This window comes from Phalacrocorax aristotelis, chromosome 4 (assembly GCF_949628215.1).
Source record: "Phalacrocorax aristotelis chromosome 4, bGulAri2.1, whole genome shotgun sequence".
NCBI lineage: Eukaryota > Metazoa > Chordata > Aves > Suliformes > Phalacrocoracidae > Phalacrocorax > Phalacrocorax aristotelis.
The window spans coordinates 16,692,004-16,716,697 of record NC_134279.1 but is presented as its reverse complement, the minus strand read 5'-3'; the positions used below and the strand labels follow the sequence as shown (position 1 = coordinate 16,716,697).

General features: G+C 37.0%; 1 protein-coding gene across 1 annotated transcript in view; it reads right to left on the bottom strand.

Moving 5' to 3' along the window:
• Nucleotides 1–24,694, bottom strand: part of LRBA (LPS responsive beige-like anchor protein) — a 419,175-nt gene that overhangs the window by 32,802 nt on the left and 361,679 nt on the right. Inside the window, exons 49-52 of the mRNA XM_075090413.1 lie at nucleotides 12,943–13,032; nucleotides 9,511–9,688; nucleotides 6,726–6,788; nucleotides 3,219–3,374 (exon numbers count right to left, since the gene is read on the bottom strand). Coding sequence (XP_074946514.1) covers nucleotides 3,219–3,374; nucleotides 6,726–6,788; nucleotides 9,511–9,688; nucleotides 12,943–13,032 — 487 coding nt within the window. The remainder of the gene's footprint in view (nucleotides 1–3,218; nucleotides 3,375–6,725; nucleotides 6,789–9,510; nucleotides 9,689–12,942; nucleotides 13,033–24,694) is intronic.

The window sequence follows — 24,694 nt, the reverse complement described above, 5'->3', positions numbered from 1 at the left end:
ACCACTACACCTGAAATAAAATGTTCTGAAAAGTGTTTAAAAATAATAACTAGTAACATGACAAATAGTGACAAAAATTAGTGTTGGGACTCAGATTAAGCACTGTTTAATAAAGTATTTTGGTGTGTGAATTAAAAACAATTAGTCAATCATATAATATGGCTAGTAGGACAGATTTTGTAGCTCTCTCTTTATGCAGTACAAAGGCATCCTATTCCTATTCAGCCACTAAATAACAGCAATGGTAACAAAAAACGGAGTGGTACTGAGGAAAGATCAAAAATAATGTTAACAGACTGATTTATAGCAGAAGATCAAAAAGGTTATTGCATTAAAGTGGAATAAATGAGGAAAAAAAAGAAAGGCATGAATATCTGCACAAAAGGTGAATGACTTTAGTACATGAAGAGAAAGTAGAATAACATAACACAATTTAAAGGAAACCTGTACATCAGATTTAAAATAAAACACTGACAAAACTTATTAGACAAGTATAATCCTTCAAGAGAAATTGGGAAATGAAGTACTATCCCATGAACCTCTTCTGACTGGAAGGGGCAAAACCCTGGAAGGTACACTTACCGTGCAGATCTACCCTGTAACAGAAAGGAGAGTAACTCAGGGATCAAGTCTTTCACTCACGTTTGTGGGTCCGTAGTTGCATTTTATAGTGATCACCTCTGCACACCAGGGCTTTCACTTGTGCTGCAGGGCCTCCTAACTGTCTCAGATGCTGACCAGTCAACAGACTTAGTCAGAAAAAGTTACCGAACTTCACAGCTGGGAGCAGTGAAACACTCACAGATTACAGAACTTCATTTTGGCAATATACAAAAATATCTCACCAAGTGCATGTTTTTCCCTGAAGATTCAAGTTGTCAATTACATGGTTTAGATTTGAGAATAATTTAATTATGTGATATATTTTTTCAGTTGTATAGCCATAGGTATTCAATTACCTGAGGTGATTTATACTTTTAGAACACAAGTTTATGCTATAAACATTGCTGAGTTATAGAGATCTCTCTTTCAATTATATTCTACGTTTATAGATTCTGTTCTAGAAAACAAACATTTTTCAAGGCTATTTGTTTGACAGTTGTTTGTGTAGTTGCACTGCCTTGTTAGTTTTACTTTGTTACTGTGCAGCTAAGGCTCCATCAATTCCATCAAAACAAAAAATAAGCTTTTTCCCTTTCATATTATTAAAAAATAATAAATCATTAATCTCACAAGATTTCCTCAATTTTTTGTTTGTTTCCTTTAATATGAGTTGTCCTCTCTACACAGTAATATCAAACTTTACCATATGCACTCAGATATCCCTTTCTGACAGAACAAATTTTTTAGTTAATGTTTTATTTGACAGCTGTGCTATGAATAATTAAAAGAAAAACAAGACTCAAGTCTCTGCACTACTGAATCTAAAATGTTGTCTAGAAATCATTCCCACTGCTGGAGGAAGGTTTTATTGTACTTCTGCTATACTAGCTGTGCTCAGAACCTATGAGTTACGTTAAAAGTATTTCCTGTCAAAAAAACCAAACACATACAAACTCTAATAGGAAAAAGGTTCCCTTTTTGTGTAAGTGCTAAAATATAATTGAATTCAACACTTGTGAACACTTGCCAATATGCATTACTGATCATCTTTTTCACTTGCTGATCTGCTGATTTCAGAGTAAGTATTTCACTACTATATTCTCATTTTAATCTGAAGCAAAATAAACTACATCTGAATTAACTTGATTTAAGCTAGAACTAGAGTTGCTATATTGACAAACAGGAGACACAAAGAAGACACAAACATTCTGCAACTTTTTTGACAACAGTATTTTGCTTTACACCATAATTAGCTATGGTAGTAACAAGATGACTGGCATATCTAGCTTACACACAGAAGACATAATGAGATATATGTAGTTCAGACTGTTACAGGACAAAGCTCCCAAAATCATACCAGTTCCTTCTACAGATGTAAAGTAAAATACATCCTTCGACATAAAACAATGAGTTCTTTTTTCATATAAATCAAGAATATACATTGAATATTACTGCTAGCTAACTTTTCTGAAGATCTCCTTTAAATTCACAGTTTTATGTAAATTTATTTTCATCAATGAGAAAATTAAACTAAGAAGGGTCTAACAAGATGTCCATGTAATGAACTGTAGGCGCAGATATGAAGTAAATGGAACTTCTCCTTTATACTTAAGGCTTTAAAATTGCAAAAATGACAGATATGCTAAAATATGCCATGAGATCTAGTCTTAACAGATTTTCATTAAAGACCATCCTGTTTCATTAAACATTTTGGTTTGCCAAGTGTGAAAAACACCATTAACTAATATTTTTAAGAAATGATGACAAACATGTAGGATATTCCCTAGAGATTAATAACTTACTGGAAAGCTTGACGGCACACACACATTAACCACACCGGGTCATTAATCCCAAAGAAGCACCTTGCAGTGAGGTCGCTATTCCCATTATAAGATAATGAAACGGAAAAAAATCATACCTAGTTTTTTCTGGGACTCCATGGCTTTTACATTCCTGGAGCTCTTACATTGAAAGATTCTTTTCTATTTAGCATGACACATGCATGACTTCAATGGTTTGGATACATGCCAGCTGACAGACTAATTTAACTGCTGCCCATTATATCGATCAGTTTATGTTATATGAAAGAATTCAGTGGCTCCAAATCAATTTTTCTATTACAGCATAGCTTTCAAAGGCTTTCATAAGTATTCTTTCACCAGATTTCAAGACTTCACTTCTGTTCTTATTCTGTGGTGCTTGCCTGCATTTCCTCAAAAAATTTTCTCTGGTGCTGAAAACCAACCAGAGTTAAATTCAAGTAAGCACTCTAAGAACAATTAATTCTACTGGTATGCAAAGCTTCACAAAAACTCATTTACTTGTGGAAATTATGGTGTAAGAATAGGCATGCCTGTCGTATAGATTTGAAGTGTGACACTATGGCTAAACAAGAGCTCCTTGTCTTACGTTTCCCGTCATTCCACAAAAATGATAGGATACAATACACAGTAGCAGTAGGTTGGAAAAGATTTGACAAATATTATTAATAGGGGAATAAATACATACACTCCACTTTCTCCTCCCACTCCCCATTCCTTCCTTATTTGAAAGAGTAGGTTGACAATGAACAGAAAAATCTTTTAGGCTATTCTCATATTTTAAAAATACGTTACCTGAGTCAGTAGAATAAACTCGGAAACTCTTGTCCCAGAAGCCACAGACCAAGATATAACGATTATCAGAGGTGATGACAAAACACTGGGAATGTACCTGAATGCTTTGGTCTAAAAGGTCAGTGATTTGCCTTCTGTGCATACCTATATTGCTGGCTGAACAGAGAGACACAAAAATCAAGCAATTTTACCATCTACATTCACAGAATGAAAGCACGTTTTAGAAACTTAGTTCACACCAAAACTGCTCCACACTGCTGTTACTTGTATTTTGTGGCAGGGACATTTTCTCTCTACTTTTACTATAAAATATTCATTACACTTCTGGGAACAATGTCAATTCCTTGTAGTATATATACTAAAACAGAAGAAATCCCTTCTTTAAGTCAAATGCAGCTGACAAATATAAATGAAAGACTGCAAAAAGGAAAGATACATAAAAATGTAATAAGCTTCCTACCCACCACCTTCTAGTATAGGAAGTTAAAAATTAAGAAACAAATTAAGGGACTGTAATTAAAAGAGAGTACCTACACATATATGCTATACAGTGGCTCAAATGCAGCAGACAATGGAATTATGATTTCAAAATGGTACACAATTTGTATTTCATAGCAAGCATTGTAATTTAAAAAAAAAGAATAACTGCAGTAAACATCACTACCATTTCACACGTTTTTGAGCATTGCACAAAAAATAACCAGATTAATTAATCTCCACAATCTCCTTTACAGTTGAAAGAAAATATTTACCCTACTTTGATCACCTGCTGTTTTATTCCCCCAGGTAATCTTACATTGTGAACCCACAGAATGGACACGAATCAATTAATGAACATATTTTTCATGTTATAGTTTTTCCTTATTAATTGATGTGTGTGCATATATATACATACATATATATATATTGGCCCCTTATAGTTATATATCATGAAAAACCTACACTGTAGGAGGAACTTTTAATATGCTTTGCTCCTGAGGGAACCTGACCGCCATCCCAGACAAGGAAGTTCTCCTGGGCTTGGATTTGTCTGCCAACTGCTTGGAACACCATTACTTCTATTCCAGGTGGTCCCCCGGACATGTCTCTGTCCTGGTCTTCTGCTCTTTGTTCTTTAACTTCTTTCCATTCTCACAGGCTAGCTATCCCTGAAACCTTGAGCTTATGACATTTACTCTATATCAAATCCTCAATTTATTTATGCTTTTGCTATATTTAAAATGTTGATACTGTCTTGTCCATACAGGTAGCAAATAATTTAGCAAGGTATTGCCACTTGCTCTGCAGGTGACACATCACAGGGCCTTGACCACGTTGGGACCACTCAAAGAGTAACAACGCATTATAAATGCACAGTGAAGCATTCTTTGTGACAGAATACTGTCAAATAAACCCCCAAAAAAACATGCAGATCGGCATATTCAGTGCGAGTAAGATGTTCAGAAAACTTCACCTCAAAATGAGGTCTAGGATCTATATCATATCAGACATTGCTGTGTTTACATCTTACTGGGCAAGTGGAAAATGAGGACAGCAGGAATCCCTCCTTATGACCAAGACAGCAACAAGATTCCTGCTATAACCATAAAAGTGTAATTTTGTGGTCCTCTTAGGTGCCATTTCTAGATGAATGTGTCTAGCCACAATTAAAATCCTTTAATATTATCTACATAATTACTTGCTTGTACCCAACAATGCTACTTAACAGTAACAAAGAAAGCTTTAAACCTTATAAACTACATCCAATGTAATCACAAGGCTGATTTGAGATCTATTGTATGAAGAGACTATTAAACCACACTTTTCAGAACTGTGAACATTAATTTTAAAGGTGTTTATGCCAAACAAAAGTCAAAGTATTTTGTAAATTAAAGGCAAGTTGAAAATGGAATTATAATTTTAAAATTATGAAAAATGCAAATGAAAATAAAAATTTTATTTCCTTCCTAATGTTCTTCACAATATGTAGAAAAATCATCAGGCAGGCTCAATGTGATTTTGGTTTTTCTGCTGTGATGTTTATTTATATTTTTTAAATCTACTTGATAGCAGGTTTTAAAGCAGAATATGTTTTTTCCTGCTCCAAATACTTTTTGGATAAAATCTATTTCAGGAAGGAAAGGAGAGTTACAGCACATGTCCTCCTCATCATAAGTATTGCATTATTCACATAGGAATTGATTTAAAAAACTTTGGGAAAACATTTTATCAGCTCTACAAAATGGTTTAATATGCCCACACTGTTCCTGATTTAATTATCATAGAGCTTACCCAGTAAAATGGCTGCACAGCAACAGTCTGTATCTACAGGCCAATACAATGCAGTTCCTACCATGATATGCATATTAGTTTTGAAATTAATTCTCACTGGCCAACAGACCTGTCATTCTAACATATCCAGGCAAGTTCATTTTGCTCTGATTTTTCCATGCTTCTGTAATTGGCCACTTCACTTCTTTTGCACTTAAACTACCGTCCTGAAATGGGCAGTTTAAAAAACAGAGCTACGTTTGAAGTCTAGTAGAATTGGGCCGGGGTTGTGTGGAAATCCTGTTGTCTTTGCTCCTGCAAACTGTCCTACACCTGGTTTGTACTGTGGGTTAGGTTGTTTGAGTTTTTCTTTTTTGATCATGTTTAAAGTTCCATTTGCCATGCTACAGGCTCCTGAATTATAGTCCAAGTGTTCATGCCCAAAGTTGGGTCTGTAATGAAAGAACTGACCAAACTCTAACCACGCTAATAGAAAAATCAGCTCTATATAAACTAATAAACCTCTATAATAAAAAGTCATGAATTGAATCTATTACACTGAGTCATTAAATAAGAGACATCCCTCCACCCCTTTTTAATAAAAGAAAAACGTACACAAATTTAACTAGTGATGCTGATCAAAAGATGCAATACCCTTGAAAAATGAATACTAATATCTCAATACTAAAATGGAGTGGGCAATATATTTCAACTTTGAAACCGCTTTGCAATTACACATTAATCCCCTCAGCCTGAACAGCAGGTCTCTGAAGAAAGGATTGATCTCCTTTAATGATGAAACCCTGGCACCATGGTTTTATTTTTCACAACACGGTGCAGTTAAGAACCCCACTGTTATTATGAAAATTTCCTCAGCAAAGGAGCTCCATCACATTACCAGTGCACCAATTCATCATAACGTGCCTCGCTCCTGCTCATCAACAAGTCTGAGTGATGAAAAGATCCAATATTATCCTGACAGTACTTCATGCACATTCTCAATCACACATTATTACAGCATCCATATTAATTTTCACTGACACGCGTCCTAGGCCTGTTCAAATTAGGCAAACCAACGAGGGGGAGTTGATGAAATACCAGCATAGCCACAGCTCATTGCATTCCAATTTGCATGCAAATGGTTTATCAGGAAAATTCCATTCCCGGCAACCAGCAAGTGAAAAACAACCGTAATCTACACTTCAGGGCCACCATACAGAGCTTAATGAATCGCAAAGAGAGAAGGAAGTGACAGACCTATGAGAGGATCGATTTCCACTGGCAGCTGGTAAGGCTGGTCTTGTACAGCACCTTGATGAGCTGGAATTCAGGAAAGAAGATTTTAAAACTCTGCAATTTTTTAATACGTGAAGCCACATACATTTTATAAATCAAAGCTATGTCCTTTTTTTTAACTATCCGAGATTCTTCTGCTTCAGTTGAATTGAAAAAAAAAAAAATCCAGGTGCTTTCGCAGGCTGCTTATTAAACATTTATTTTAGATTAGTGCTATTCTGAATGTATGCCATCAGCAGCAGCTCCAGTCCTGAGCCATAAGCTCTAGCAGATGCTTTACTGGCAACCTCTCCTGTCGCAACAAAACAAAATTAAGTGGTAAAGAGCACTGAAAACAAAATGTGACAACCATCTGCTGACTGTAGCAAATACTATTTTCCTCTTTACTTTTTAAAGCACTGCTTTGAACAAATGAAGCACAAAGGACATTTTTTTAAAGAAGCCAGTTTATGATGCAGACAGGGAAACGTCATAGTCACCTAGTATTTAAGGATTCATCCATCACCAAAATCCATTTATTTGCAAGTTTGCATAGAAGTTAATATATAATTCTGCCGACCTACATTTCATCTGGGCACCTGGCATACTGGTGAAATGTTTACCTCCTGAATTTTCCTTCAGTGTTAAAAAAAAGCCTTTTTTTCCCACAGCTTCACTGAAAAATAAACAAGCAAGCAAGCAAGCAAACTCCCTCCCACCCCCCGAAACAGCCCACAAGACATCCTCGGAAGCAGAACAAAAAATAATGGCTGCATACTTATACCTATGATTTTTTATCTGCCATCCATTGCTTAATATAAAAACTAGTATCAATGGAAGGGTTTCCTAAATAATTGGGAAGTCAAGGTTCTGCTGCAGTGGAGCACAAATGCAGAACAAAACATGGAACCCGCATTAAAAAATGGAGGCACCCTGTTGGGTACCAGTGCCATTAGATGACAGCAAAGCCACCAAACTCATATACAAAAGCAGGAATGAGTTTTTTAATTACACATCAGTGACTACTGGTCACCTGGCAACTTTCTTATCATGATGCCTCATTAGTAAAGACAATGCTAAGCCCACAGTAGGAGATACAGAGTAGTAATGATACCTGCCTTCTAATCCTAGCAGAACTCATTTTGGTGTAAAATTTGAAGGCAACAATAGTGAAGGCTAATCTCAGGAGTCCATTCCCAGATATCTTAAGTGTAGTACTCCATTGGCAGCCTGCAGCTTCAGTGTGCTCTCAAAGAGGTGGGGTGAGGTGGAGTTTTGATGGGTTTTGGGTTTTTTTGGTTGGCTTTTGTTTGTCTTGAACTGTAGGTTTTCCTGAGCTCTTTGTAAAGGCAAGACAAGTGTAAAATGCCTCTAAGTGAAAAAATAGTTACTCAGAAGCACAGCTCACTGTCCTCCCTCTCAGAGGTGAGGGAAAAACCAAAATCTGAAGGTTTTGTTCAACTCCAAACAGTTGATTGCTACACTTAACAATTGGTTGCTTGCTAACAGATCATCAACAGGCAGACTTATAAGGAAATCAAATTCAGCTCCTACCACTTTAGAACCTCTTTTTTTCCCATGACTGTTTTATGTCCACAAAGGCTATTTTTTAAAAGCCTTGAATATTATATGCCCAAGGCCACACACCTGAGGTACGAGAAGATATTGCCATCCTCCTTTCAAATGTCGAGGGCCCTGCAAATAGTTCTTGCTCACAACTTGCTTTCTCGACAAGCCTCCCTTCCCCCCCTTCCTTCCTACCTTTATTCTTAAGCATTTCTTGGGTGGGTGAAATAATACACAGATATTTCTATTTGTACAATGTTGAGAGGTAATTTGTAAGAATTAGGAAAAAGTGTGGGAGTCATCTGGCTTTTTTTCAATATGTAATCAAGGACCATGGATCCAGATTTCTTTGTAGGAATTTTCAGTGATGTGATTATAACTCTGGTGCAAATACCTTAAATAGAAGGTATTTGAGTATAAGCTCTTTTTTGCCTTTCTTGAAAAGCATTTGACCGGATTTACTGCATAGCACCAAAATAAACTACCTTTCACAGCTTGGGCCTGAGACTGTCACAGTCAGGGAAAGGAGGATGAGTGCCTTTAAGATTAGAGAACATTTGAATTGAAAACAGAATTACCATATTCTCAAGACCAACACATTTTTAAAGGAAAATTAATCTAATTGGTTGCTATGCAAATGGATATGTTGTTTTCTTTTCATATTGACAAACACATAAGTACCTAAAAACTTCGGGATGTTCAAGTTACAGAACATACAGACTTCCCATATATTTTTATCTTCTAATACCCATTGAGTGGCTTTAACATCAGAATATGGTGTTCATAAACAACTAGCAAAAAGATTTTGGGCAAGTTCTATATGCTTTAAAATTTGCCTTTCACATGATATGGTTCAGGCTTCCATCTGACTGAAAAACAAATTCAAGAGGAAGAGTGTGACTTTATCAAAATCAAATAGTGATATACTGGTTTTGTCTTCTTGCATAGTGCCCAGTGGCCTGGAAAGCAATATATTGTTGCTACAAACATTGTGTGTGCTACACATCTCACTACGCAATAGTTCAGATTACCTTTTTAAGGAGAAACTAAGTCTACATGTGAAGAGCATACTGTGTCAATGAACTGGACATGCTCTTCACACTTGAAATTTGAAACAGTTCTGCAACAAATTTTGAAACAGACAGCTGAAGTACTGCTTGATGGCAGTGGTTTCTTAGGCTACCTACTTTAATTTACTTACCAGGAAGATTATGCCACTTGTTTACAGCAAATAGTCTATTTGCCGTAACTGTGATCACAGCAGGAGTGGCCAGACCAGGCTGGGTGTTGGCTGCTACATGAGTGACAGGGGAGTTGGATGGGAACTTTAGAACCATGATAACGTCCTGTTGAGCTTGGTCTGTGAACATCAACGGACTCTGCAGGAGGAGATACTGTTGAGTGCACACAACAAGAACCCAAATACACAGGAAAAGAAAACATGGGGAGCAGGAAAGAAGACAGGACAAGAGAAGGAAGATTGGATTAAAACACACATGATCCAATAGTAGCTGCAGTGAAAAGCAAATGCAATAACAGTGGAGAGGCTTATGGAAATAACCATGTTAGGGAGAAAAACCTTCATGTACACTATTCATCTGAGGGCCTTGCTGAACACAGGGTGTCTATATACAAACTTTGCTACAGATCACAAGAGATTAAACTAAAAGTTTCCAATCACCTATCGCTGCCAAAAGAATTCTCCTTCATATTCCTGTTCCCAGAGATTGTCTCGAGTTCGTTAAATTGGCAGACTGCGATTCTTTACAAGCCAGATGAGAACATGAAAGCACATTAAAATAAACAGATACACACACACACTAGGTATATGTTCTGTATATATTTCTGGTGTACAAAAATAAGATTTATGAGTGCAAGGTAGAAGACTTCACTGCAAATGTGTTTCAAAGGACAAACATAATTAAATGCAGTTGTAAAGAATATAAAGTGGACGTGATTACAGACACTATCCTGCGCTGTTTCTAGAAATACAAAAGGGAGTGAATGAATCCAGTCTCTTATTTTCAACATAATATTTTTAGGTTTTAGGTTTTTAATTTAATAAGTTTAAAAGTTTAATAGCTTTTTAACTAAGCTCTCTAACAATACTGCAAATGTCAAAACAAAATAATGATGACCCTAGATCCAGGTATCAAACATAAGGAGGAAAAGCAAAACTTAATGGGTTTGTGATTGTGTGGGGTACCTAAAAAACAGAAGTCCATTGAGATGTAGAAATACAACCATCCTAGTCACCAGTAGCCATATTGGTCTCGTATTTGTAATTTTCTAATAACTGAATTAGAACACTAATGAAGTGTTCTTGGCTATTTTCCACCTGCAATATTTCATTACATATATGTGTATGTAAGTGCATACATTTAATGTATATTTATACAGAGCTAATAAAAAAATTAAATACATTTGCATTTTTATTATCACTCCTTTTAAAAAAGTTATTAAGAGTACTTAGAAAAACATATTGCTCTATGAATTCCTATTTATAGTCTTTGCATAAAGGTGTAAATAAAAGCAACTAATAAGCTACCCAGACACCCTTCTGAGCAAGTGGCTAAAAGCCAATCAATATTATGAGTTAATCCTCCCTGGATGCTCATTCAATTAAAGGTGTCAGTAATGCCTCATCTGATGTGGCCTCAATTAAATCCAGCTATCTGATGGTTGAAAACACAAGGGGATACAGCAACAGCAGCAAAACCAGACAAATAGGCAGCCTTCGTGTGACTGCTAATTACTACACCTGGTGTATATTATGGCTTGTGCACTTAACACAGCACGTGGTAGCTTTCAATTCGGCTGTATTCATGCATACATGTGCACAGACACATGAAAACAGAAAACTCAGTAAATAATACAACTAGAAATAATTCAAAATCATGACAGGAAAAACATCCTTAATGTATTTCAGCTCCAGGAATACTACTTTTAAAACCAGTTAATGTAGTGCTATTGTAAAATAATGTATTAATAACCACAAAACTGATCAAAGCAAGAGCAGAACTAAGGGTTGGGGTTTTTTTCTGTGTGTACCTCAGCAAAAAAAACCCCACAGGAGTTAGAAAAGAGTTAACTTCATAGAATTTAACTTCTTCCATTACATACTAAATCTTTACTAATTCAGCGTCACGAAAAGTATTATGATAACACCACACAAACTGCTTCCTGGCATCAAATTTATTTATGTAACAATGGGTCTGACAAACACGTCAGCAATCAACTTCTCAAGGTCCTCCTCTTCCTGAAACAAACCCCTCTAAATTAGGGCAAGTGCCTAATGCATGGCACCATGACAGACAGACACGCACACACACATATGGCATGTAGCTGTATGATGAAGGCACTTAGGCTCCCCAAAATCCCTGTTAACAGGGCTCTTCTGAAAGAGAGAGCCCAGTGAGTTGCACACACAAGTCACTGCAGTGGTCTGCAGCCCTGGGACACCACATGGGAGGCCAGCAGATCACAAATCACAAATCAGCACAATTGGCTCTGTCCATCCAGTACGTGGGATCCCAGGACAGGACCATGTCTATAGCACAGCTGTCAAAGTGTAGTGTGTACTGGCTACAGAAAGGTTGGTGGGGATGGAGGGACAGTCAGCTGGGCAGGTCTCATGTACAACACATGACGTATTTGAGAAAGGCTAGTAGCTCAATTTGACAAGAAAGTTTACATTTCTTAGAGTCCTACATCACAAGGTTTGTAAGCTACTTTGGAAACATTTCAGCTTTTTGTGTAATGTTTCTAAAACCTTTTGCACTTCAGATATGTTTTTAATCTCATAACCTTAGCCTGCTTGAATAAGACATATGTCTTGCAGAACAAACAGGAAGAAAATGTCTTTTTCTATATTTCAGTGTAAAATGTCCATCTTAACAATAAGGGAATGTAACCTTTTGAAAAACATATGAATTAGCAGACCATTTGCTCCACTTGTCAGAGTATCACTTAACATACTGAGTTCTGGATCTATGACAACACAAATGATATTTTAGACCCAAGGACTGCACACAACATGATATGGAAAGTAATCAGTAATAAAATAATAGTTTGTATAATAAAATTATATTAGACACAAGTAGAGGTAAAAGGGAAAGCATGTTAATGCTCGCTGCCTGGATTTTATCACCCTAGCTTTACTGCAAAACACATTTAGTCACATTCTTTTCTATGTAAGTTTCAGCTCATGAATTCCTAGTAATCCGGGTTTTAGGGGAAAACCTATGCCTGGGGGAAAAGACAAGGAAGTTCCACCTCCTAAATCCATGCTTCTTGGGGAATCTGCCAAAGATTAACTAAATTGTCTCCATGATGACTGGCTCTCACCTGTACAGGTATGGAATTAACAAAATCAGCTGATGAAGTGTTCTTAGATTACACTGACAAAAAAGGTCTGTACTAGAAATCAATACAATCCTTCCAGCAATAAATAAAATAATAGTTAAGCACTGCATACACCCCCAGTCCTACAAACCATAACTCATCTGCTGTTTTTAATAACACAATTCCACAACCACATAAAAGCAAAGCGAAGTGGCTGGTTCTGTAACTTTTAAGATAGCAAAGGAAGTGAACAAAATGGCAGGTCACAAGGAGTTAACATGGTACTTACCACCTGCATGGCAGAACTTCTTGGAGGATGTGGTTCTATGAGCAGTTGGGAAGGGGTCTGTCCAAAACTTCGTATTTGAGCTTCAACAGCCTGGAAAAGGCACAGGCCAGTTTGCATGTTAAGAGGTGCTAATTACAGGCAATAGAACCATAACTGTCACCTGAAAATGTCATTCCACACTTCTGGCTTGTTTCATGTTGAAAATCAACCCCGTGTGTTCACTGTGGGGCTAAGTGCTTGGCACTGGTACTAAGAATGAGGTAATCATTTTAGTACTGTGGATGCTATTTCCATGAGAAACTGCAAAACCTCATCCTGCTCAATGATATTAAACAGAAACAAGCTATTATAATCAGAAACCCTCTTTATTGGCTCCATTTTTCCTTTCTAACACTGGCCTATCCTGCTTGTATCACAACTCAGAAACAAAAGTTAATTTTTGAAAAGTTTCTATAGGTATTGTGTCCTACTTTCTATTTAAACTCCACTGCTTAGTTTCACAGCAATAACTACAATGAAAGCGGCACCGAGCTTTTTTCTTATTTTCATTTTTATTCAAAAAGAGCAAACAACTTTAGGATGCATTAAACTATCAACAGCAAGACTAATATTAAATGCAGCTAAAGGAGAACGTGAAGATTTAATGCAACAATTTTTCAAAAAAAGTTTCTCAGTATCTCTACCAACATGCTTTATCACTTTCTTCATAGGGCATACAGGAAAATACCATCTCATGCTTAGTGATTTCTTAAAAATAATTATTCTGAAATGTGTGGATTTATACCTCTTGCCTAGGCATGTCCAACTAGTTTTCCATGTTGCCACCTATTGGCCCACTGGCTCAAAGATAGCACCAAGCAGCCAAAATTCATCAAGTTATTTCTTGTCAGTCAGGCCCGTGCACTATCCACAGAAACAAGCTAATACTACAGAAAATCTTAAATAATTCATCTTAGATTAAACCTCTTTCATTGTGAGTTAAACTAAGTAAAATTACCATGCATTTGCTGTGGGCTAACAGATTACATACAGGCCAACACTTTAGTTTCTCTGACGCATGGTGCATTGAGCCCTACATTCCCAAAAGTGTCTAGTGATGCTGAATACCAAAGGTGAGGCATTAGCAAGGCCTACTTTCCAAAGAAGTCCTGAAAATCAGGCCCTTCAAAAAAATGTTTTAAGTGGGACACCTGAATGTTAAAACACAAAACCAGTAGCCACTTTTTAGCTATTAGAACACCATGTTTTTGTTTCAGAGATTCTTCTTTTTCATGGTACAACATACCTTGAGGATCCTTTCGCATATATTTCCTGTTCTATTTTAACCACCCATTAAAATTTTTGAGACAACTAAATTACATTTATGCTGTTCTTATTCTTACAAGCAACTATTTTTAGATAATAATAAAGATGATTACTAAGCTACACAATGTTCTCCTCTTACAGAAATAACAAAACCAAAAGTAAAATGCACCTGAGGCCTTAAGACGACCAAAAATAACCATCTTTTGATAGGAAACACACCATCCAAAACACTTGACCTTATTACCGTTGGCAGGGCTTTTGAAACATGTGAATTCACCAAAACAGGAGTTCCAATTACTCTATGGACAGATACTAACACTCTTGCCCGCTCTGGGAAGCACCTTAATCTTCAAAGAACTGGTGAATAAGTAAGTTTATCAAAAAGCTGGCTGAAATCTGACACACAAACACTGTGATTCAATGAGTACTTTTTGAGGAACAGCAATATCAGATTCGTGAAACACTAAAGCTCAGCAAGACCATCAGAGTCCCCTTCCTAGTGATGAGACATGCTACATTAAAATTCAAATCTGGGTTTTTGTGACTCAAGGTATCAAGGGAATCACAAAGGCATAGAATTTGAGGTCTCTTAAGACATGAGGCATTAACAGAGTAACACCATACTGGTCAGCAGCTCTACCCTCTCCATAAAAAGCTGTTAGTTTCAAAACATCCAGATTAAAAAGATTTGCCTACATGTACCTGCAGACTGAGTGGAATATCTTTACTAGAAAATGGGAATTCTGCATTGCATTGAGGCTAGAACCAGAAGAACACAGGAGGAACAGGATGTAGACAGTCCTGAATATCAGTTGTTCTGTGCTTGTTAAAATCTTTAGGGCAAACCTACAATCTATAGGATCTACTATTTATTTCCTATAAAATACATATCCAATATATTATTCAAAATGAATAAAATATCCTTGAAGCACAACTGCCATGCATTTCTTTTAGAGCTGAAAATAGAATAGATAAAATGCAGAAATAATAAGCTTCAGATCTGTTAACTTCCTTGTATATTGACTTATGATCAGTATAGGAACTTCCATTCCCAAATAGCCCACGCTCAACATTTAAAGGGAGTCAATTTTGTCTTACAAAATCTGGTATGTCCTTTAATTCCCAATGCTACCTCTACAAACTACACTGTCTTATAGTGCCAGTACTAAGAAAGGGGAAAGTAAAGATAAGATACCACATATTGATGCAGAGCGTTTCAAATACTTCAAATACATTCATCTTAACAAGTGTCCAAACTGATTTAGAACAAAAATCAGATGTTATAATTGCTTTAATCAATGAAAGATCTGCAGTCAGAACACTGTTTTCCACAGTCCAGATCTCAGAGGAACTCACCACCTTCCAGCAATATAAAAACTGGAAGAGACACAATTATGATTCAATCGCTTACTCACATACATGATGCTCATCATCATCACGCTCCTAGATCACACAACTACAGCAGCAAAACAGGTATTTGTCTCCCACCCACCCTCAATGCTGAAGACAATCCTCTGGGATATTAAAACAAGTACAAAATATTCTACTCACCCTGCAAGTAGATAGTCACTGCCTGTTTTCACATGGTATTCTGACAGAGTTGGTGAAACTGCTGACCAATGGGACAATGATTTTGCCAAAGCCTGCCTTAGAGGACCACACATTCTCCATTTTCAGTCTTTAACAGCCAGTTTCTACATCCTTGTTTATGATCTAGCTTGAGCTTGGGATTTACAGTTCCAGCACAAACAAGTCTTTTAGACTCATTAGGTTCCAGCTGGTCCTTCCAAAAAATACAAGAGCCTGTATTTCCCAGATCACAATAGCCCCCTGACACAATCTTTCCCTTTTAGCCAACAGAACTGGGAAAAATCGACATTCAGATCATGTCCTACCACAGGTAACAAGGCTTCATAAAACATCATAAAGGCACAGATATTGGTGTCCGTATGTCCTCTTTACTGACGTCTTCAGAGATCCAAAAGAAATTAGAAAAACTCTTGAGTAAAGGCAACAACACTTGGACAATTATGTCTAGACATAGTGGCTAGACTTCAGCACAAAAACTTTTTCCATTCCTTTTAATTACCAGGAAAAAAAGTAAAGATGTCTTTATTTAGCTTCAACATTTCCTAATTATGACCAAGAGAGTGTACTAGCAACCCCAAATGATTTCTTCCTTTTCCAGACTGCATTCAATGTCAATCCAGATGTCAACTCCATGTTCTGATGATGCCTCAGTCACGAGGATCACATACTTCCAAGGATCCACATACTTGCAAGGATGCAAGATGACCTCCCTCTCGCAGCAGAAACATGTGATGGTAGATCTAGAATCAATCCCCATTCGCTCAATTTACATAACAATAGAAAGAGAAATACAGGGCATTTTAGCCACCAGATGTCACTCAGGTTTTTGTTCAACCTGTCAAAAAAAATCAGCTAGGAGCAGGGAATCTTTTCCTCAGAGACATAATTAATATCTCCTTTGAAGAAAACAACCTAACACCTACCTGAGAATATACAGTAAAATGACCAACCGTCAAAAAGTCATCAATTCACTTTCTAACAAATTATAGCCCAGCTTCTAACTTAATTCTCTCGAAAAATATATTACTAGCATTAGTCGGTATTACTGAGATGGACAGCTTCTAGTGGCAGAGGAAGGGCATGTGTTCTCACATTGCTGAATCCCTCTGGAGCATACAACCATTTAGATTTCTGTAGGTAGAAATATTTGGGAAATTTGCACAATCAGTTTCACATTAATTAAAGGCACAATGTAACTGGAAAGGAATAACCTTTCTTTGAAAGATATCTTTAGTTCCACAAACTCTTATCTCTGAAAGTATTCTGCATACCACAAAGTAAAAGATAACATCGTTCAACATTTTGTTTCACTGCTTCTCAAATATCTCAGTAAAATAGCCTTCTTCCTGTTAATCCTCTACAAAACCAAACTTTGGTAAGGCCAGAATTGTTCCAGATGCTACAACAAGAAGTAATAAAATGAAACAAGGTAACTAACCCTTTACAACAATCCACACAGTATGCATCCCAAGCCACATACTTATATGATAAATATGGTATTTCAAATGTTAATTAATATGTAAGTATGAAAGCCATAAGCAAATTTCACAAGTTAACGTTTATCCGATGACCACAATAACCTGTTCCTAAAGAAGTCTCCTGGATCATCTCCTCTTTTCTTTGGGGGTGGGAAGGGGAGAAGGGAAATAGGAAGTATATTAAAAGAGGAAGAGCAAAAAACTTCAAAACTTGGCTTAGCTATAACATAGCTTTTGGCCACTGCTTAGTACGGACATTTTCAGTCTCTGAACTTACCCTCTAATCTAACTGTGAAGAAAGTTAATTCAACAGTATGCAGTACCCACCAAATACGGCTGTAAATTTTTTGGGAAGGAGGGTGATGGGGAGGTTGAACATATGGATGCAGTTAAGGTAAAAACAGATGTTTGTTACTTTTCTTTGCAGCAACACTCAGAAACTAAGTCAAAATTGCTTTTTTTTCATGTTTATGTCTGAAAGAACTATAAAATTAAATATGAGGGAAGGCGGGTGGAGGGGGAACTGCAGTGAGTGTCACAGAGAAAGAATGAAACGGTCTCCAGTTTTGAACTCAATCCTGAAATGAAGGCCCATATAGTTAAAAGGCAAGATATACACCATTTAACTCTAGATTTCAAGACCCTTAAAGAGACTAGCTCAGCGTTGCTTTCATCATGCCTGCTCAGACACAAAACACCAAATTGTCTGAAGAGTCTAATGGCACAGCATACCCATGTTAAAATGCACGCCTCAATCTGAACGCACGACAAGCTACAACCTTAGTGTTCACTACAAAGAGGCTACATTTAGTCAATGTGCCTTTACAGATCTACGCCAAATATTGCCAGTCACTTCTCAAATCTGTAAGATTTAATTGCCAACCACTTGAAAACCCAGGTGAAATAACATAATGCATTGTAATACATATTCTTTCAGCATACATGTTAGGGACAGATAATGTTTTGGGTTCATCCTCCATCCTTCTACCCAGTATTTATGTTCAGAAAATAACAGCCCTTGCAAAAATAATTACTTTGGCTGTCTGCCGCTCCCACTTCACTTTTTCAATATTCAAAAAGGTTTACACACATGTTCCTCAGTGACTTCTATTGGCTTGAGTGATATGCAATTATGATTACTTGCTTTCCCTTTCCTTTTACCCGGATGTTGCTTTATAGCACCAGAGAACACAGAATATTTGACAGGTTTCCCCTCAGACAGTGAAGCTGAATGGCTTAGTGGCCAACTGACTAGATCCTTTCCCCATGGGACAGTGATTAAAATCAAGCTCTGATAACAAGTGATCAGAAAACCTCTTCTAACCAGATAGTCACGTACAGTCCTACAGTAAGATTCCTAGCTTAATTCCTCACAGACTACAGAGGCACAGATAACACCAGCTGGAGAACAAGCACGATTCATAACAATTAGATAAAATTGCTGAAAACAGGCTAAAGATTATAGAAGAGAAGCTCTTTGTAGTACCATCTCCCCTTGTTTCATAACAATCCCCATTAGATCAAGATTGTGAAAAATGAGCAAGATGTTTTTCTGACACAGGCAATGTATATGCTTGCTGGCTGTATACCTGCCCCGGGGATATTGCACTACACTTGACCCAGGGGAAAAATACAGTGCTCAAATGTTAGCATCATAAATTCACGCACTCCCATCCGCTCTTTTAAAAATAAAATGAGCAGCTTAATTTTTTTTTCCCAACCCAGAAAAATCTTTCTCTTGTTTCAACTTTGCAAATCAACCCTTTTATATTTAATTACTTCAATTTTAGTTTTATCATTATACTATTCACTTAACGTACTGGTTTAAAGAAAATTGCCTACGCTAGCTTTGAAATATAACAAATGGCAAGGGAGGGAAGGGTGCAAGGAGAGAAGAAAGGCTAAAGAGAAGTTACTACAAGATCAAGAGTTACATGCTGTTCTCTAGGTATCATTAAACATGCCTGCAAGATGTTTGTGATACATCCTCTGTTAACCAAGCGGAGGGTAAAAGATGTCTGTTGCAGCCGACTAATGCAGTTACTACTTCAACTCAAGCAACACAGGTTTATGGTTTCAGAGCTGAAGCATGGGCAGAAATACTGTCAACAACCTGCAGAGGGGGACATTATGAGAGCACACGAGCAAGTTGGTATGAAGAAAATAGTGCACGACCTTTGCCTTGTGCAGTGCATTAGGGATATATGTAACAAAACTGAGTACGACTCATTACACAAGAAAACAACATAAAAAGGTAGAAATGAAAGTCATCAGATATAAATGAGGCGTAGCGCTTTTTTTCCTTCCTTCCTTGTAGCTTCTTTGCAAGAAACATGTCTGTTGTATAATATTATTCTTTTTTCCGGCCCTAGTTTCAGTTTCTTCTGTCTGCTCAAAATACCACAGTTGTCTGTTTGGAAGTTGGTTACTACTCTAACCACTTGTTATTTATTAAATCCAAACTACCATAGATACCTGGAGGGGGGAGGGGTTACCCTACACAGGATTTTTTTTTCTCAAAGCTATTTGCAATTCAATATATGAATAATACTTTCTTCTGTTCACATCACAGATGTGTAGAAGGAAGCACATCGTAAGATACCTTCCGTCACACCTTTAAAAACAAGAACACTAGCCCAGCTCTTAAACTACATTAGGAAATTTTCTGTGAGAATAAAGAAAAATGAAGTCTTTTTGTCCAGACAAATCAGTATGACAATTAGATGGCAGTCATTAAAGTAAAACAGGAAGTAATCACATTTTGTGAGGATACAAATAGATCCCCCTCAGGGGCATGCAAGTTGCTCCAGTCTGAACATATACATTCCAGGCGTATTAAACTGAGGCATAGCACGGCCTGGCTGCAATCTCCAGTTCATGCAGCTGTCCGTCTACTGCAGTGTAATCCCAGCTGCCAATCTGAAAGAAACCAGTTAGTCAGAGCAGACACAACCAACAGAAACAAATGTCACTCAATAATGTTCAGAGGCACTGGGTTCATGGATAATTTCAAACAGTATCTCTGTCTGGAGCACTGATGTGCTCATTCAAAACACCTAAATCTTTGGCTACTGGAAAGAAGCAGATGAAAAAACTAGAACTAGAAAAACAGGTCTGGTAGTACTTCAAAGAGACTGACAAAATAAAAAGGGAAGAGAGTCTAAAAAGAAAGTTAAGATGGATTTAAAGACCTACAAATAAAACTGGATTCAGTACAAGCAAAATCCTAAACAGCTCTGGGGCTAGTTTTTTAAAATGTAACAGTCTCAGCTTTATTTGAGCACCACTGCCAAAATTGCCTCATGTCTCTCTCTGCTGTGGCAGCTGAAGATTTCAAGAGGGCAACTCATTGCTTTCATTTAAAATCAGTAATTACCACATAGAAAGTAGTGGCATTGCCATGTACAATACCTTGAAACTTCATAAATTTCTGGCATTATTAATTCACCCCTCTAAAAAGCTGAACATAATCTTTAGCACTTGCTACCCTCACACAGCCTACTTGCTACTTAGCTGACTCCAAATTTTCTGGTAGAAAACTTCTTCCTCTGGAAAAAAGCAATCTGTTTGAATCTCTTAGCATTCCACGGAATTTCTTCAACTTTGATGCCATCTCTAGTTATTAAATAAAAAATCATTACAATAAAACATTTCAATCTGAAGGTCAATACACTGCTGTAAAAATCCAGCATTTAATGGTCTTTAAACTGTCTGCATGATCACCTTTGAGAGTCTGGAACAACTGCGAAAAAGAAACAAATATCTCAATTTGCTAAGCTAAGAAATACATTTATTTAAACTAAGGCATAACTAGTACCTGCAAGATCAAACTCTCTGTTTTCAAAATATGGGTTCAATACTATCTGACAGTCTTCTACTGCAATGAATCATCATTTAATAAAATGTAACGCTTAACTGAGACTTGATTTTTGGACACTGCTTGAGGAAAGGCACCTTCGGCACGACCGCAAGCTTTCTCACTCAAGAAGCAGCTATTGTTCAAATATAACTAATAACTACTATGATACAGTTTGGTAAGGAAATACCAGACCACATCTGCAGACACAGTGGGAACACTGATGAGCTAGACAACCTAGGCTGCAAGGAGCAAATACAATGAAAACACTCCAAACAAAAATTTTTAGTTTCCCAATCACTGTGAAAGTCAATACAGGTACTATCTGGACTGCATAAAAAGCCTGCAGTCAGCAATCAAAGCATGCTGATGACAAAAAATAATTACATTTTTGTAGCCTGTTCACTTCCATGTTTGATTCAAGGCTAAATGACTTAGTGTCTGATAACTGTATACACGAGTATATCTCATCCGTTCCACATACAGGAGAGAAAAAAAAGTTAAAAAAAGGAAATCCATTCTATTCAAAAAAGTTATTTTTGAAGGATTATGAACATCACTTTTTTCCATCCCTTGTTTACCTTTTCATTATTTTCTTACTTAATGCTGGCCAACAAATATGTCAGCAATCTAAGACTGACCAGCCAGGCAAGGCACAAATGAAAATGTAAAGAGCCCAGGGGGTCTCAAGGCCCCTCTGGCTCTGATAGATCCACAAGACAGGTCAAGCAAGAAGAGGTGAGGGAACTGACTGTGCTGAAAATTTCTAGCCTTTGAATTTCAATCAGGGGCTGAGAAAAAAAAACAAAACACTCGGAGCTGAAGAACTAATTTACATGAGTTACCTCCTTCCAAAAAGCTTTACTACTTCCAGCCAAAGCAGTTGTTTGATTCTTATTTTTTTAATCCTTATACATCAGACATCTCACTCCTACTTTAGTTAGTTCTAAAATATCATTCTTTTTTTTCTGCTGGATAGAGAAGCAGAAGCACCAGATAAAATTAGAATCTATTCTGTCACAAATGACAAAAAAGGACATCTAGGTCAAATATTTTTCTGGACCAAAACCTAGCTGAATACTTTTATGTCTAAGCGCTGTAGTTAATATGGAAGTTAAGACAAAGGGCAATAAACGCCCATTCGTCATATCAAACTCTGGGCTGAATGGAATCACAGAAGTGCCACACCTCCCAGCTATCACAGTAAACACTTGCTTATGCTCATTTTGCCTGTTTACTCCAACACCACAGATAGGTCACAGTGTGAGCTGAGTTGTGAGAATTAATAGGTAAATGATTCGAACTGGTGGCAGGAATGGTTCTCCTGTTATTTTAATGCTCCTTTTACCAGAAGAAAATACTTCGCATTTTTGTGGGAGAGTCCTAATGCCCAGACAAGCTGATTTCATGCAGTCGTGGTACCTGCCCACCCACAACAGCACCGGAGGCCCTGCACACCTTCACAGGAAAAGACCAGGGCACGGGTTTGGTTGCAGTTGTCAAGTTCACCTCTCCTTAGCTATGAAATTAGTATGCTTCCTTTAAATATATTCTTCTTAATTCCAGTTCAATATAATGGTATTTTAACTCAGATTTGCAATTAAAACTAGACCGATTCTTAACATTTCTTTGGCTTTTCACACCATTACTGTGCTGTACAACATCAAGCATGACATCTGTGCAACACACTTCTGGCCAGAGACGATTCAAAGATTGTTTCTACAGTACTTTGAATTTTGCCGCATGAATTCGTTACTCACTGAATTCAGCACATCTACATTTACTGCCCTGTGACAGTATTTTATAATCACTTTATCCTACTTTTTAAAACTCATCGCAGCCACAACGCTATTGCCCAACCTGCTAAAAACAGACTGACCGTTTTCCCCAACTATTTAGTAAATATTAACTATGCTATAAATACAAATCATGTTTATACTTTGTGAAAGATTCACTGTTGTCAGAGTTCTCCAGCTGAGTTAGAGCTGAAATATGCTATTAACTCCCACCATGAACACAGCTAAAAGAGAGGCCAAAAATGCTTTCTCTGGGATAAGATATCAGATCTGCTACTGCTGTCATGAAACTAGGGTCACGTAAACTAAACATCCTTGTAACTTCTTTTGGAAAGCACAGAAGCCTCTCAAACTGTAAATATTTAAAAATAAAATTAGACTCGTAAGAGATAGGCCTAAGATGCATAAAACTCAACCAAAGATATTAATCTTGGGCAACATTTAAATGCTATTATCCATAAAATAATTCATCCCATATGCCTTAAAACTGAAAATAAAAGAATTATTCCCTCTCTTTATATAATCAGAAGTGGCACATTCAAATAACATACCAAATGCTATGTCCAAGCTGATTCTTCATAATTTTTTAAACTCCTCCGTTCATACAGAAATAAAGTATCAAGAGTAGAAGGAAAGGTGTCGATAGAACAGAGAAAGCTGTGCTTCCTAATGTTAAACAGACTACCTTCATGTAACAAAAAGGCACCTTCTCTTCAAAGGAAGAAGTATAGAACAATAGAATAATCTAAGGTTAAAAGCAAATAACTTAATTAAAGTATGTGGTGTATTAAATTGGATGGGACTTATTCTAATCTTTTTCACACTATTACTGCTCATTTTAAAATCATCAGTATTCCTTAACTGCTGCCTACAAAGATCATATCAGATGACATTTTTAAAATTATTTAAAGAATATGGTTAGGTGCTTCTTGATAATCATGGTACAAAATTTAGTATGCTTCCTGAGGTTCAGGAGTTCCTGTAGTAAATCAATGATGTATTTGCCAAGTAATATTTTGCCTTCCCACTATTATTTTTACGCTTATCCAGTGTTTATGCTAGCTACATAGGGGTATCAGTGGAGAAATGGACTTTTAATTAGGAACTCCGAGTACAGCCCAGATTCACGATCAGCTTTTGTTACACTATGCTAGAGACAAGAGGAATTTCTATTCTTCTGACCAAGACGCTAATGGAATACCCACAAATCAGTCCAAGATACAAATTATTTTCTAAAGATTGTGCTTCACCTCTTAATCAGTTGTTTGTCTGAATGGCTTAGATCTAATTCTACTTCATTTTTTAAATTTTTTTTATTCTTGGACAGCTATTGCAAAAAAAAGAGCAGGATTTGTGATAAGAAGGTGCTGTGAATTCTCTCCAGAACAGTTGGATGACATTTATCTGTGCTACTGTGACTCCTTGCCTCTTCCATACAGGCAACAAAAAAGCCCTTCCAAGGCAGATCTTGTGATTGGGAGTTCCACAGATCAAAACGTGGTGTTCAAGAACGAGTCAACAGTAGATAATCGTACAGCATACCTCTGCTGGCAAATACCGTATTTTCCACCAGAAAGAGATGTGATATTTACTGCTTGTCAGCTGAACAGCAACTTCCCTCTGCAGTTGTAGCCTCCTTCAGCAAGATACAGAACTACAAGGATCAGAGTCAGTGACAATGCTGCTAAAATGGCTCAAGGTAAAAAGAGGGGGATTAAGGAATGGTC